This window comes from Acyrthosiphon pisum, chromosome X (assembly GCF_005508785.2).
Source record: "Acyrthosiphon pisum isolate AL4f chromosome X, pea_aphid_22Mar2018_4r6ur, whole genome shotgun sequence".
Classification (NCBI taxonomy): domain Eukaryota; kingdom Metazoa; phylum Arthropoda; class Insecta; order Hemiptera; family Aphididae; genus Acyrthosiphon; species Acyrthosiphon pisum.
In genome coordinates this window covers 125,433,021-125,450,044 of record NC_042493.1, presented here as the reverse complement: position 1 = coordinate 125,450,044, position 17,024 = coordinate 125,433,021, and the positions used below count along the sequence as shown (strand labels likewise).

The window sequence follows — 17,024 nt, the reverse complement described above, 5'->3', positions numbered from 1 at the left end:
AACTTTAAATACTTATGAAAAAAAACTGTGACTAAGGATTTTTAATATTTTTCAAATGTTGTTGAAACAATATATTAGGAGCTTGTATTAAATTTTCAAGCTTGTTTACCCAACAAATAAAGTTTTATTGACATTCATAGATAAAAAACTAATAAAATTGGAAACTGTAAATGTCCGTGAACAGTTCAAAACATATCAAAATATTTTGAAAATGTTATCTTGTATAGAAAATGCGAATATAAACAACCTGTGAAAATTGCATGTATGTATCGGTCATTTGTTTTATAGGGATACATAAAATGGATTTTGCGTAAAAATTCCCGTTTTCCCTTAATTTTTCATTTGTTTTTCACGGCGCTTTTGAAAACTACTGCAAAATTTTTCATTTTGATCTCCCAAAAGTACCAACTAGACTAGATTCACTTTCCCATCGAACAAGATACTGAAATTGAAAAATAAGCATTATTTCACAAATCGTGTATAGACACAAAAAAAAACACACATAATTATAAAACAAATACATTTATCTCACTGCTCAGAATCTACAAATAAAAACGCACTTGCATCTTTATACTATCAAAACTTTTTATTAACACAGTTACCGGACTGTTAATAAACAATTTGCCTATTTATAGAAATAAATATGCATAGGTATTGTTGAGCCAATGAAATAGCATCTATATATATATATATATATATATACACGAAAATACAAAATTCAAAATGATTGAACCCTTTTATTTGATTTTATAATTGTTTTATAATATTATGTATGGTTATGGAAAATTCGAGGCCCCCCATAAATACCAGTGAGGCCCATCAGGTGGTGCATTGCACCGTCTGCACCTGCGGTAGTTGCGGCACTGCACTGAACTATAATAATATAGGGACGGTGAATTGCGGAATAAAAATCCACGTGGGAAAAAATCCCCTACCCCAAAGGAAAACTGATCCCCAGACTTCACAATATTACTCGCAATCGTCAATCACGCGAAATCGATTGATCGATAATTTTTGTCAAAAGCTAATCAGTGTAATCACCACATTATTAATATTTAATTACAAATACGCACTAGGTTTAGGTATACTTATCAGTGATCATTAAAATATTAATATACAATAAATAATTTTCAATCACGATTTGAGGTAGGCAGGTGGAACCTACGATTAATGGTTCTTTCATAAGAATACCTATATATTCATTGGCTGTTAATTGTATTTGTATTATTTGACTTATCGATCATTCGAAATATTTCCATTTTTTATTTTACACCTACCTGTGATCTTTTAAAATGTATTGTACCCGTATCTTTGAACACATACGGAGACGTGGAGGCATCTCGCGAAGACATTCGATTTCACGATCTATCGTTATGATAACTCGCAAAAATACAATAAACAATTATTTCAAAACAGCGATTCTTATTTTGTCACCCCCCCCCCCTCGAAATGTCCACCGTCGTTACCAGTCTACCGCAGCTGCAGTGTCGTCCGTTTTGAGGTCCGGCGATCGGCCGACACGTCTATTTAGTCCATGACCGGTTAACCACCCAACCTAACCGTTCATAACCGGGCACGCTCCGGACGCGCGGAGTTCTAGTACTTCCGTCGCCCACCGCCGTCGCGGACGCTGTCCGGTTTCCGCGCTTTCGATAGTAATATTATTATTACGCGGGTGACGCGACCGTCTGCGGCTCGCCGCTCAGTGCTCGCCGATTATTCGGGCGATACGACTGCGGTTCGGACGCTAGACTGTCGGCGCGCCGCGAGTTTTCATGCTCCACGACGTGATTTTCGCTGCCATGTTGTAGGTACGACCTTCATCGACGTCGTCGACCGTGGTCAATATTATAACCGCAGACATTTTACAATATCGCGCGCACGCGATAATAACACCAAATCGGTTTTTTCAAATATCTCGTTTCGCGCCGACGACGACCATGGACGGCGGTGAGTATTTTGACGGCTCTAATAATTTACATAACTGATAACAATATCAAAACCGATTAGGTGTGTGGGCAAAGCGTTTCGCGGATGACGTCGACAGAATATATTACAACTTTCACGTCATATGCGACCATTACGCGCGTATCAATGCCCCGTGAGATTGTAACGTTAGGCGGCGTCTTACGATCAATACACCTGCAGAGCATACGATAATGGTCGTAAACAACAATGTTCATAATTTCCCTCCGTTTTTGTTTGTGGCTCATTGTGCGTATCGTCGTAACATTATTTATTATAAATTGGAGGTTTACTTCGTGAATTCAAATTTATCAAATTTACACACTGTACGTTTATCTTGGTTTTAATGTTATATGCGCATGGTCACAAAATGAGCGTGATTAGGGGATTATAGATCCCCCTCAAAACTTTTTTTTTTACTGCTAACATTTTGATCAAAGTATTGATAATGGCCATTCATGTTTGCTATAAACGTATACCTCCCTCCCCCCTACCAAACCGAATTCCTAATTACGCCACTGGGGCACGACCAGATCAATATTTTCGGAGGTGCACTGGTGCGCAAATTGTAAGGAATTCCCCCTCCACATCTTATGACGTACGGAATTTTGTATTAAAAAAAAAAAAACCAATGGAAAAAAAACTAGGTACTTGTATATAGGTGCAGAGTGATCATATAACTTATTATGCTCATTTGTACAGATTTTTCTCAATAAAAATGTAGGTATATTGTATATTTTTTTCTGAAACGCTCTTAATATTATAATTATTACCATCATATTATTATACCTACCTATGAAAATTTGAAATATGTAACAAAATATTTTAAATTCTAATTTTTGGAAATTTTAAATATAATCCAAGACCATTTTTTAAATTCTTGAATTTTTTTGTAGTATTTGGTAATGACTTAAACTTCTGTTTTTAAAGTGAGAACCCCCCTTTTCGAATGCAATTTATTAATTAATAAAACTACATAGTCCTTGCGATAGAAATCAAGTTGGTGGTGTTCAGAGAACACAGTCAACATTTTCAAAAAAGTCAATTAATTTTATATGAAAAAGTATGATTCCCATTAGAGAAAAAAAGTTGATATTAATACAGGACAACCCTTAAATGGCTAGAAAATCTAAGTAATTGATTAAATAAATTTTTTATTTAACACGTTGACTGACTTATTGGCCATGTGACTGTCGGCGGTAACACGGTATACATTATTGACACACTTAACATATATTTCCATGTTTTTCCTAATTTGTGTATACCTACTTTGTATTTGAAAAAACAAAAATAATACGTTTATTACATCAAATAAATATTTTTCCTGGTACGCCTCTCTTTTTAGTAGGTACAATATTGTAGCGCCATAATAAATGTAATTAGTTAAAATCATATTCATTTACGGTCACCGGATGTCATGTGGCTTGGTAGGTAGTAATTATCAACTATGGGCGCCGGTGGTCACAAAATTATAATATTTGAGAATTACAAATGACTACTGGCAGTCAACGTGTTAAGGAAAAATTGGAATTGAACATACATAATGAATGTATGGTACCTACATTATATAATATTATATCATTATATTTGGGTTACAATGTAATTAGGTTACATTGTAACAATTTAAAATAGTTATATTTACAAAAAAAATAATTAAATATTAATGTTAATTGTATTGTTCCATTTTTGTTCTGATCTTTTAAAAAATAAAAATTCTTTGTGACGATCCTTAAGCTTAATGTAAATTTTAAACTAACTAGGTATCTGTAGGCTGTACTTATTTCTTTAAATCTAATGTGATTTTGTTGTTTTGTGTATTATGATGCATTAGTAAAATATATAGGATAATAATACATTTTTTATATTTCAGAAATTAAAACTTGGTGGGAGATACCGAGTATTGTACATTTTTGTAAAGTTTTCAACCTTATCACTAAAGATATCAGTCAAATAGACATAAATGTAAGTACAAAGCAGTAAATTATACTCAACTGTGGAAAGGAAATATAACAGTAGAGCTTAAAAATATTTTACAAAAATATAAATACCTATTTAAAGGTATTAAATTTATTTATTTATTTATTATATAAATATAATATTATAAAATATAATATGTTTAATAATTGTTAACTAGATGTTAAACAGTAATTGTTATATTTTAGAGTTTTTTTTTTAAAAAAAGTTTTTAAAACGTATTAACAAAATCAATTGTTATAATTATTTAGTTACAAATATCTATATTTTAAAGATTTAATGTGAAACCATATTTTTTATAAATATTATGATTTTTAAGTAATGTTGGCTTGGCTTTACGGTCAATAAAAAAAAAATTTATTAATTCACAGACATGTGTTAAAAATGATTAAATAAAACATGAACATTACCAAATATATTTTAAAATACTTATCCAAAATGTTACACTGTTTAACTTGACGCAATTAATCAATATTTAATAGGAGTGTAACTATTATATAAAACTTTATTATAGTATTTTTAACAAAAAAAAAAAATTACAGGAATTTGAAAATGCAGTTGAAGAGAATTCATATTTGTTGACTGATATGGCTATCCGATTTACCCAAATTTGTGTTTCTTCTGATCAAAATACAAATGAATGGTGGAATAATATGAAAGAACTTTTTCAGAGTAAATGTATTGTAAGTTCAAACTAAAATTAATATGTTTTTAATTTTAAAATAATTTTTTTAATTTCTAAATTGTTTCAAAAAATACGAATATTAGGTCCGGAATTTAATGAATTGGTATGCATATTTATTTTAAGTATATTTAAGTTCTATTTCCAAACATATTTTGTATGTGTGTGGTTTTTTTTTTATCAAACAACATATTATTTTTGTTATAAGCTTATTTTATTTCTATTTTTCTAATATTCTATTACATGCAATTTTGACTGAATGTTTATATTAGCATTTTCTATACACCATAACTTTTGAAAAATAATTTGACTTATTTTGAGCTGTTTACGGACATTTTCAGTTTACAATTTTTTTAGTTTTTTATTTTATCAATATCAATAAAATTTTAGTTGTTGGGTAAAAAAGCTTGAAAATTGTATTAGAAGGTCCTAATATATTGTTACAAGATCAGTTGAAAAATATTAAAATTATATAGGCACAATTTTTTTTTTGTGCAAATTATTTTGAATTAGAAACATAAAAAATTTTCTTTTTAAATTTAAGATTTTAAAATGTGATTCAAGATTCCTCATAAGTTAAAAATTTCACTGAATGTTTGTACTTTAATTTTCTATAACCATAGAATTTTTAAAATATTTTGACTCTTTTTGAGCTGTTTGAAGACATTTTCAATTTTCAATATTTTCATTTTTTTTTCCTATAAATACTAATAAAAATGTTATTTGTTGGGTAAAAAAGCTTGACAATTTAATAAAATGCTCCTAATATATTTTTTATAAATGACAATACAATTTTATTTGTTGGGCCAAAAAGTGTGAAAACTTAATGCAATGCTTCTGATTGTTAGCAGTTGAAAAATATTAAAAAAACATAAGCACAGTTTTTTTTATAAACTTTGAATTTTGACAAAATGTATCAAGTGACCCACTTGTAACCTACTGTACAGTAGAGCGACACCCACTTGCCCACCTTTTTTGATATTAAATTAGTAAATTACACTATTTTAGTAATGCATATTGTTTTAAATACAAATACAATTTTACTGTCTAAAGATAAATAGTTTAGTGATTATTGATATAATAATTATGTATTGTATACATTTTTCAGATTTACAATTTTAAATATCCACTAGATTCAGCAACATATTTTGATGATTTAACACGTAAACAAAAAGTTGAAGCTCTTTACATCTTTTGCAATTTTATTCTTGATGTGAAGAATATTCAAAATAAACTCTCCAATAATACAAAAATACGCCACATGTTGAACATAACACCACTAGGTTATGACCTAAATAAATCAGTGTATTGGTATTTTGGAAGCAATAAATTATATAGAGAAGACTATGAGAACTCTACTAACTTACCAGTAGAGTATGTAAGTACAATGGGCTTTATAATATAATTTTTAATTTATAATGCCTATATCACTTTTAAATAATTTACAAAATTAATAACTGAAAAAAACTATATTTTTAGATTAATTAATATAATTTATTTAATTTATGTTTTACAGTATACAAACGGAAAAATTCAATATGCACCTTATCCGTCGGGAGTTTTTGGCCCAGGAAAATGGAATACAATATGCAATGATATTGACGATTGGAATTCATTAGCTGATATTATCAAATACAGTAAAAATAAAAATATCAGATATTTACATAGAGCAATATCTAATATTATAATAAATCTTCCTAAAGTAATCAAAAACAAATCCCATTATGCATATATAAAACCTTTAAAAAGTGTTTGTCAAAGAACTCTTCGATCTATGGATGTTATGAATGCTGAATGTAAAAATGTGATGACAAATTCTAGTGTTATTCAACACAAACAATACTCACAAAATGTTAAGAAAAACCAAACCAAACATACATATGATTCAACAATTTCTCAAGGAAATGAAACTTCTAATCCAAATGTACATGACCATAACCATAATATTACATACTCTACGAATGTGTTAAACAATAATATCCAAATAGGAACATTAATCAATAATCCAGCATTAAAATTAGAGTTAGGAACTTGCTATAAAAAAGTGCTAGATAAATGTGCAAAAAAAAATATAGTGTTTGATAAGGTACCTTGTATAAAGCTTGAACGCTGTGATCGAGAAAATACTCATAATTTAAACAACTTTAAACGTAAATTACGATCCTCAACAAATGGAACTAAAACACAGCCATTCAAAGATTAAAATTATTACTCCTCTCAAATGTAATTTATCCACATAAAGTTTAATGTTTATCAAATTATATCAAGATAGGATATATTTTGTTTAAAGTGTTGTATTTATTTATGTAGATAGTATTTGTATTGATTTCTTTGAAATTGAATACTTGTATTAAAACTTAAACTATGAGAAATAAGTTTTGTTTTATTCTTACCTGTATGATATTATATTAAGATTATGTATATATTGTTTTCCTAATAAATAATTAAAATACTTGAAAAATTGACTGTACTGTGTACTCCTATAGTCTATTCAGCATAGATTGGTAATCAGGGCTGTGCAGGGGTGTGGCTTCATTCTAAAGCAAGCACTGGCCTTGCGCATCCTCTCTGTGTGAAAAGCGTCTGACCGTCACATGGGAAGAGATACCCTTTATTACTTTAGAGATTTCTTAGGGCTTTAAAATTCCAGCCCTAATTATTACGCTAATGCTTTATGGGAACTTTTTGTTGATTACTTATCTCCAAATTGTTTTCCAAGTCGTCGTTGAGAGTGTCAGTCATCGTTATTATCCATCCCATAGTTAACCTCATCACCGTGTTATCGGTCTTGATTTGCAACGCCTGTTATTTGTTGTCGCTGAACGTGGACAGATTGTTGTCATACTCAGATACTCTCCAGTGACGGTCAAATCGGACATGATAAAGAGGGGATAGATCCCCCCCCCAGACCTTTTTTTTAAATTTTTATAACAATTTTTATTACATAATTATTTAATAAAAATTGTAAGTAAGTATGTATAATATTCTATAATACTATAATGTATTAAATTTTTTTTCTAAAACTTAAATTGTCAACTTTGGTAAATTAAAAATGTCTACAGTCATTTACTGTTTGTATATGTAAGAAATACTAAGGTGGACGTATATATTCTGCTTATTATATTGTGCTTTAGGCTAGAAGAAAATTCCAAATTAATATGTAATTTATAATTTTAATAAATCAGTTGATTAATATATTATTAAAATATAATATACATACCTACAAATAAATATAATTTGAATAAATCGGTTGATTTTTTCGATCTTATAAAAATTGCTAATAATAAATTGTTAAAATATAATATTATGTAGTTCTAAATGTAATGTCTGTTAACCATGGCACTTAGATATCTAGGATTTTGCGATTTTGTACGATACAACTTTTTTGTTCTTATCTCATTTTGGCGCTTATGTTAAAATAGTTATTCTAGGTTTTTTAATATGTAATTTCGTCTAAATTTGAACTTAAAATTACTATAAAAATAAATTGTATTTATGTAATGCTTATAAAAAAAAATGGTGCCTATGTATTTTTAATATTTTTCAACCGCTATTGTAACAATATATCAGGAGCCTTGTATTAATTTTTTTCACTTTTTGGCTCAACAGATAAACTTTATTGATATTCACATAAAAAAAATAAAAAAATTGAAATATGAAATTGTCTTTAAACAGCTCAAAACAAGACAAAATATTTTGAAATTTTCATGTATCTACAGTTATTCGTTTTTGAATTACAACAAAATAAGAAAATCGCTACATGCGAAATCAAATGAATATCCAATGTTGTAAAAATTTGAATTTCAAACACTCATTAATTTGGATTTCTTAAAGACATTTTTTTTTTATAAAGGTAGATAATTTTATAAGCAATCTTGTATTACATTTTAAAATCTTAGATTTAAAAAGAAAAATTTTTATGAATTTTTAACTCAAAATAATTTGCTAATTTTCGTGATTTATCCATATTTTGTCAATATTTAAACTTAAAATGCTTATGAAAAAAACTGTGAATAAGGATTTTTAATATTTTTCAAATGTCAATGTAACAATATAGTAGGAGCCTTGTATTAAATTTAAGTATTTTCACTCAACAAATAATGTTTTATTGACATTCATAGAAAAAAAGCTAATAAAATTGGAAACTGAAAAGGTCTCTAAACAGATCAAAACAAATCATAATATGTATTTTGAAAATTTTATCATGACGTATAGAAAATGAAAATATAAACAACCAGTGAAAATTGTATGTATCTACGGTCATTTATTTTAAAGTTACACCAAAAACTAAAGTCGATTTTGAGAAATTATCAGAAAAGATACTGTTGAAGATAAATCCAAGCACTTTTACTGTCCTCAAAGGTGATGACAGACACAAATAAAAAATAAAAAACAAAACACATACATCATTGTAAAATCAATACACTCATCGTTCCACCCAGAACCTAAAAGTTATTAAAGTTTGAAAAACAAAACAATAATGGATCTTGAAACAATAAGAACTTTTTTCGTACAAGTGATATGAAAATAATAAAAACGATTTAGCCAAAGTTTTCCTTTATATGTAGTGAAAATGTAGTCTCTTAGTTAAGTATGACTGTAGCTTTCACGGTTCGTTCCCGTGCAAAACAGTTTGTGCTATGTTGTCTCCGTCTTACAAGTGCGTAACATGGCAAATTCTACGCTCAGCAGAACACGTGTAGCCCTGTTAGTTTAATAATTGGAGTGAATTGACCTCTTATAAAATCTAAAGGTAAGATTATTATCGGGGGCTTTTTATTATATTTTAATTATTAAGCGAGCTATGAGTATTTTAAAATAAATTGTAAATTGTTTGTACGTCTTAAAGTACCTTATAACTCGTTTAAAAATTAAAATATAAAACAATACATTTGTGTTAAACATAATTTTTACATTCATAGATTCAATAGTTTTAAAATATTTAAAAAGTATACAATACATTACAACTATAATGTTTTATTACAATAATATTTTATTTGTAAGGATCATACTATAACGTCTAACACGGTAGGTAACTGAGTAACACAATTCTTAAGTAACCTAATTATTATTGTTATGTTATACTTATACATATATTTTGTACCACATAAGCTTAGTTGTCGTGGTGTACCTACCTTGTACCTACCTTGTAACTATATAATTAACTATTTTATTTGCTCTAATTTGATACCTACTCTCTCCTCGAGTTTAACCTTGAGCTATCGAGGAGATGTTATAACCAAATTTTTCTATAAATTTATGTAATGGTTAACGTTTTATAACACCAATAAACAATAATAATTATAATAATTATTTTATTATTATTATTATTATTATTTCTATTATTATTAAATATAAGTTAGAAGTAAAATTTTATTAAAAAACTGAATAATCGTAAATCGAATATAATAGGTACTTATTGTAAAAATACTGTTTTTTTTTTAGTGTTATATAACTTATATTGCATCGAATCTTGGAGTACTTTAAATTATCGTAAATTGAAAAGAAGTTATAAAACTAATAACACATTTTAAACTGCTTAATAGTTTTAGAAAACATCTTAAAAACCACAATAATACAATAATTATTTTTGAGTAAATTAATATTTAAAGTCGGGTTACCTACCTAAAGTCAGTGGGTAGTTAAACTAATTTTTTGTGAGGAAAAAAATGTATACAAGCTACACCTCTGCACCATCGTCACCCTAGTGTCATTTAATCTACCTAGACCAAAAATTTTGAATTTAGGTACAAAATTTAAAATATTGTAACCTTATGTACCTACATACTTAATTAGTTAATTTATTTATTTATTACACTCATTAATATCTTGTATATCTTGATTTAGTATGTTATAACTTTCATAAATAATAATATTCATTTGATGTATTTAAAATAATAAAACTAAATATTGAAGTATAGGTAGGTACAATTATTAATGTGAGCTCAAGTGTCAGCCTCGCCACGTTGAAAAGCTAATAGATATAAAACAAGGTTCCATTAGTTGTTATCGGTGGAAACTAAGTAGTGCGTAAATCCACAGTAATTTTTACAAGCGTCTGAAGTTAGAATTTTGATAAAATTCTTCAAAATCACGAATATTTACAAATTATTTTGAGTTAAAAATTCATAAAAAGTTGTCTTTTTAAAATATCTAAGATTTGAACATTTAATACAAGATTCCTCATAAGTTTGTCTACCTTTAACAAAAAAAAAAAAAAAGGCTACTGGAAACACAAATACATTTTTATGAGCGTTCAAAGTAATTTATTTGTAACGAAATAATTGTAACTGGATATTGAACGATTTTCTTATTATTAACGAATAATCGCAGATACTTGAAATTTACACAAAATGTTAATTTTATAATTCTCTATACTTGATTACATTTTCAAAATATTTGGAGTCGTTTTGAGCCGTTTGAAGACTTAAAATTTTTTAGTTTTTTTTTCTATAAAAGTCAACAACATTTTTACATTCCGTCAAAAAATTTGAAAATGTACTACATAAGACTCTTAATATATTGTTACAATAGCACTTTAAAAATATTAAAAACACGTAGGTATGCATGATTATTTTTCATAAACATTTAAAGTTCAAATTTTGACAACATTTATCAAATTGAAAATTTGCAAATTATTTTGTAGTTAAAAATGTGTAAAATGTTAAATTTTTATGGCTAAGAATTGAAAATTAAAAACAAAGTTCCACATACTGTAACCAAAAAATATATTATATACAGACACAGTTTTTATTTATAGACATTTTAATATTTATTCAAATTGTTATTATATTATTATTATAATTTTAATATTTGTTCAAATGTTCAAAATTAGACAAAAATATGAGGTATTTAAACAAAAAATGACGATTTTAGTTATATTGTCGTAATTTAAAAACATTATTGTCATTATTTGTGGGTAATTGAAACTTTTAAAATATATTATTATATTTCAAACGTAAAATAACATTTTCAAATGCAATTTTTCAGCCAAAATTAATTTAACCTACTTTAGAAGTGTAGTACTAATGCATAATAGTAAAATAAATAAATTTAATCACAATTATACCATGAAATATACTTAGTAATATAATAAGCTGACAGTATTTGATCAGAATCGTTTTTCGTTTACAATGATTTTGAATAATTTAATTCAAATTTAACAATACCCATTACAGTCACTTCTCTAGACACCTAATGTACAACAGATCGCTACCCACTTGCCCACTTTTTATTTATGATGACATCTAAAAGGCACATATTTGTATACGCAGTATTTTTCTACGATAAACTTACCTAGGTGTTTTGGGGCAGGGGGAACCACCAACAATTTTGTAGGAGCAATTGCTCAAAAATAATACTTTCGTCGTGCCACTCTCCTACCTATAGTGACTAGAAATAATTACAAAAAATGCAGTTACAACTTACATTTCGTAGTAAATTCTGAAATATAAAATTAACTTTCTAATAATCATAATTCATAACTAATAGGTACATGTTGTATGTATATATTTTTTGTATACAACTATTTAAACCACTGTTGGTATAGTACAAACTCACATCTCTAAATAATGTAATATTAGACATAAAATTACTCTTGAAAATTTGTTTGAATAGGAGTCTTTAAAAAATTGAAAAATGTTAAACGAATTAACATCAAACGACGAATATCATAATTAGCCACAATCGGACATTATAACAATAATATTATAATATAAGAACACGATCAAAATTTTCCCACGCGAATAATAAACAAATTAATCTACCGAAAGTCCCCGTCGAACGTGACGTTTAGGCAATCAAACGAACAGTAAACCGGGCCTACGACACCTCGTCGAATTATTATTTTATTATCAATGGCCGTCCGCGATAAATCCTATACACGTCGTAAACCGCTAAAATATTATTACAGTATTGTACGAGAAACAAGACTCTGAACGGAATTTAAAATATTTACTGTCGAGTATTCCAACCGTTGGTAATATAATAATATGAAAGAATAATAAAAAAATGTGCATAATCCACAGTTTATAGCGTTGTAATATTTTATTGTATTTTAGATAATTATTGTTATCACCACGAGTCGAGATAACGTTATCTCAGTTCGATGATTTCACGTTTCATCCGCCGTCAAATTCTCAGATCGTAATAGTAGTAATAACTCGGGTAAAAAATACGAAAGGTAACAACCATGACTAAATAGGCTCTAAATAGACTCTATTTAGTCATGGTAATAACCATATTATAAAGTAATCGATGAGTAATGCGCCGTCATAATAATTATTATTACGCTCCGAGGTCATAGGTACACTCGTTACTCACCGATGGTTGGTGAGAAAATCGAAATATTATCGTCCATGTCGTGACACGGCGACCACGATCGCAAACGCGTCGGCCGACGGTCGCCAGTCGCAAGTCGTCTGCTCGCTGCTCGCATTACTCGCCGACAGCTGCAGCCGCGTCAGCAGGTAAAGTGTTTTGATCGATCGGCTTCACATTCGATTACCGTTATGTTTTTATTGTTGTGACGGCGATAAAACAGGTGTTCTCGTTGTTGTCGTTGTAGCCCTCGCGATCGGCACTCGTCGAGGTCAATGTTCACCGCTGCACGGTCGTCCGGCGGATGGCGGTTGTCCGTCGTTGGCCATCACATCTCCGATCGCTGCCGTCCGCAGTCGGTCGTCGGTAGACTCTGCAGCACCAAGCCCCGAGCCCGTTCCAGGATGTCGTTGCCCCGTCTGCCCGCCGTCGGCAGCGTCTCGCCCAGGGTGCTGCGGGTGTTGGGATGCAATCCCAGTTTCATGACGCTACAGGGTACGAATACATATGTGGTTGGCACGGGTCAGCGGTATGTTTTACGCATCGGCATATCAAATATAGACTGGTTCAGACGGTTTGTTTGAACGGGCAAAATTCTTCTTGTAGTTTTTTTTCCTCAGCCGGATTAGGCATAGGTACCATAATATGCGGGCTCAAATCAAGTTAAATTGAAAAATTGAGTAATGAATAGTGTACCTATTCAAAGTCTAGATATTTGACAAATTCTTTTTCAATGCTCACTCTATAGATATTTCGATCGTGAAGATCTTTATGCTTTTTTTTTAGTAATTTTAATTGATTAGATGTTTCCTCGGATGTTTCACTACATAGTTCAGTTACTACCTAAGCAAAAGAGAAACATACCTTTAAACAGTAATAAACTTTTGACATTTGGAAAACTGTTACATTTAAATCAATCAATACAGTAAAATAGTCTTAAACTTATTTTCGTTAAGTACCAAAAATCAACAATAACAGCGTTGATGAAAAATTCAATAATTGTTTAAATTCTTTACTGAAAATTATCTGGAAGACTAGATAATTCTCTGTTTTTTTTTTAAGCAAACTGTTATACTATATTATATATTTTTTAATATCAGCTGTCTGCATTTTTTTAGGGCCTTAAGCAATGCGCTTAATTTGATTGTTAGTAAATCTGACCCTGTCCATAGTATCCGCCTAATCTGTATTCCATTTATAATTATTTAAACAATTAAGTAGTAATGTACGAGGACAACTTACACAAATTTAGGTTCCTCAGGTATTGTTTAACGTTCATAGCCTATTTGAATTATCAATATTGTTGGTGTAAAAATTTGAAATATTTTGTACAATAACACTGCATTAGTTTGGACATTAGCTACCAAAAATTACATTGCATATTTATGTTATAGTAGGACAGATTTTGTACACACATTTTTGTTATGCAAATGACAACACAAATTTCATAAACAATATTCGAGACGAATAATTTAAAATGTATTAAGGTTTACATTTCTTATCTAAAATATATATGTATTTTAGGTACATACTACATTCTGCTTACAAACTCTTGTACTTAACTTTTTGAACATAAGCTTCTAATTAGAAATAGGTAGGTATAATATTCCAGAGGCGCAATCAGCTAAATCCAGGTTGTGCTGTGGTAATAATCTAATATTACTATATATAGTATATACCTATTAAAAAAAAATAGTTTAATTTAGTTTAATTATATTATCCTTGTATGTAAAATTATAATTGTTTTAATTTAAAATCATATATTTACCTGATTTGCTAATACATAATTTTGTTACAGACGTATTTTAATTGATGCTGGAGAGCCAAATGTTCCAGAATATATAAAAAATCTTGAGGAAACGATGATAAAGTATAATTTTCAACTTGATCATATTATAATATCACATTGGCACTCGGATCATATTGGCGGGGTAAAAAATGTGTTGGATATGATCGCTAATAAAAATGGTAATATATTAAATATGTACCTACTTATGTATGTCATTTGATTACAGTAGCATAACGTTTTGATAATCCATAACAAGTTATAGTACCTATGTCAACTTTTAGAAAAATAATTTTTAGAAATGTAATGTTATAGTAGAATATTTTAAGCTAAATAACCATGAAACATTTGAGTAGGTAATACCTACTCAAATACCTACTAGGTATATTGTGGTATGATTATTTCTGCATATTATTAACATTTTGTCAATAACAATTAATAGTATATATTATCAGAAGATTGGCATAATAAAACTGACTTTTAACTACTCATCCTAGTCTATTATGTTATACTTAAGTAGTTATTTAAAAAGAAGCCATTATGCTATTTGAGCCAATTGAATTGCAGTCATGATTTTATAAAAAATAAAATATAATATAATAAATAGGGTTAAATTAATATGTTAGCGAATTGAAAACAATGTTGATTATGACTTAAGGGGCCTCGCCATCGCATTGATTTAAGGAGAATCATTTAGGCAATTTCTAATTGTCGCCACCCGAGATCTATGTGTTAGTCGTAAATGATTATTAGTGTGTGTGGCGTCCATCCGGGTCAATTGTAGCGGTACAGAGGGCTCTCACACGCACTCGCACGCACATGTCAATATGTAATATTGTGATCATGAAAAAATGTTTATTTTTCACTCAAACACACGATTCTAATTCCAACAATACGTCACAACGATTAACTCAATTTGCATTCTGACAAAATATTCTTTTTTTCCACAACATCTATGAGGCATCGGTCGAGGTACATTTTTAAAATTGTATTTAGTTAATTAAATATTTAATTTTTTGAATTTTTTACAATTTTTATTGCATTTTAAATTACAAAAATTAAAAATGTGGCTCGACCGTTTCCTTGTATATATTACCGGCAATCCGAATATTTTTTCAGAATAAAAATCGTGATAATTGTCGGCACGTACCGTTGGAATTAGAGACAGTAGTTTTTGACAAAAAAAGACGTGATGGCGAGGCCCCTTAAATTAATTTCTTAAAGCTATTTATTATAGTATTTGAACTTTTAAAATTATGTTATGAATTATTATTTGAAACGAATCTTATAATATTTTAATATTTTTGAAAAACTGTATACAGTAAAACTTCCGTTAACGGTCACCTCTATGTAACGCTTAATTTTTTTGGTCCCGTCGAGTGTATCCTAGTGTTATTCTACCTCTGTAGCACGGGCACCTCTAAATAGTGGTCATTATTTTCAGTCCCTTCGGTGACAGTTATATGGAAGTTCTACTGTATACTTAAAACAGTAAACATGTATTTTATTCATTATTATTATTATTTTTTGTTTTTATATTAAATATCTACTAGTATAACTAAGATAGCTCAACAATTATAATCTAAAATGTATTAATTATTTTGTAAATTTTTTGATACTACTAACTAATATATTATGACGGTGCTATTCTATAAAAGTAACTTTTCTTATATTATGTACGGGGGAGAGCAGGATAATAGGAAATTGAGGTATTAAGAGAATTAATTCCAAGGAAATTACATTTATTATCAATATGTAATATTTAGGAACAAATATGTAGTAGGAGTATTGAACTATATCCCAGAATAGTTTGCAATGAATCATGAAGTATAACCTTAAAAAAAATTATTATCAAAAACATTTGGTATCAAAATTCATCTGAAAATTCGTTTTTTATTTTTATATGATATATATATATATATATATATATATATATATGACAATAAGAATTCCTCAATTTATATATCAACCAAAGAAATACAAAAGTGATATTAAAAAATTGGTATATGAAGGTATTTTTAATTAAAATATGTCATAAATTTAAAAGTTGTTGGTTAGGTACTTAATAATAAAAAGTAAGAACTTCAGTTGCTTATGTATACCTAAATATAGTTGAAATGTACTTTATGAACTATATTAATCAATTGTAGTTTTTCAAATTCAGTGTTTTATCAAAAATACAATACATTAGATAAAAAAAAATGAAATTATAGGTACATACTAAACTTAATATAAGCTTTCGGTTATTACCCTTGAAAACTTCTAAAGGCTTTATGTAGCAAAAACAAATATTTATTT

The 17,024-nt window shown here is 28.5% G+C and overlaps 2 protein-coding genes across 5 annotated transcripts in view; both read left to right on the top strand.

The window, feature by feature from the left end:
- The first annotated feature begins 1,532 nt into the window (after positions 1-1,532).
- On the top strand, positions 1,533-7,075 carry LOC100574715. Of its 4 annotated transcripts, none has more exons than XM_003247011.3 (5): positions 1,533-1,950; positions 3,836-3,927; positions 4,482-4,622; positions 5,730-5,999; positions 6,138-7,075. In XM_003247011.3, exons 1-5 carry the CDS (start codon positions 1,941-1,943, stop codon positions 6,822-6,824), a joined length of 1,200 nt encoding a protein of 399 aa, XP_003247059.1. In that variant the 5' UTR covers positions 1,533-1,940; the 3' UTR covers positions 6,825-7,075. The 4 variants fall into 4 exon arrangements, with proteins under 4 accessions (XP_003247059.1, XP_029348645.1, XP_016662978.1 ...); XM_029492785.1 differs by lacking the exon at positions 1,533-1,950 and adding an exon at positions 2,024-2,291; XM_016807489.1 differs by lacking the exon at positions 1,533-1,950 and adding an exon at positions 2,667-2,685.
- A 5,902-nt stretch (positions 7,076-12,977) lies between these two features.
- The window catches only part of LOC100574460 (beta-lactamase-like protein 2 homolog), a gene marked incomplete in the record, with an annotated part of 4,914 nt that continues 867 nt past the window's right edge, over positions 12,978-17,024 (top strand). The window contains 3 exon segments of the mRNA XM_008188562.3: positions 12,978-13,089; positions 13,164-13,469; positions 14,739-14,908. Coding sequence (XP_008186784.1) covers positions 13,216-13,469; positions 14,739-14,908 — 424 coding nt within the window.

Excerpts from the sequence above, each read along its gene's own strand:
- LOC100574715 (XM_003247011.3), top strand. Across the intron at positions 4,623-5,729 it reads TTTTTCAGAGTAAATGTATT|ATTTACAATTTTAAATATCC; the intron begins GTAAGTTCAAAC and ends TACATTTTTCAG. Across the intron at positions 6,000-6,137 it reads CTAACTTACCAGTAGAGTAT|TATACAAACGGAAAAATTCA; the intron begins GTAAGTACAATG and ends TATGTTTTACAG.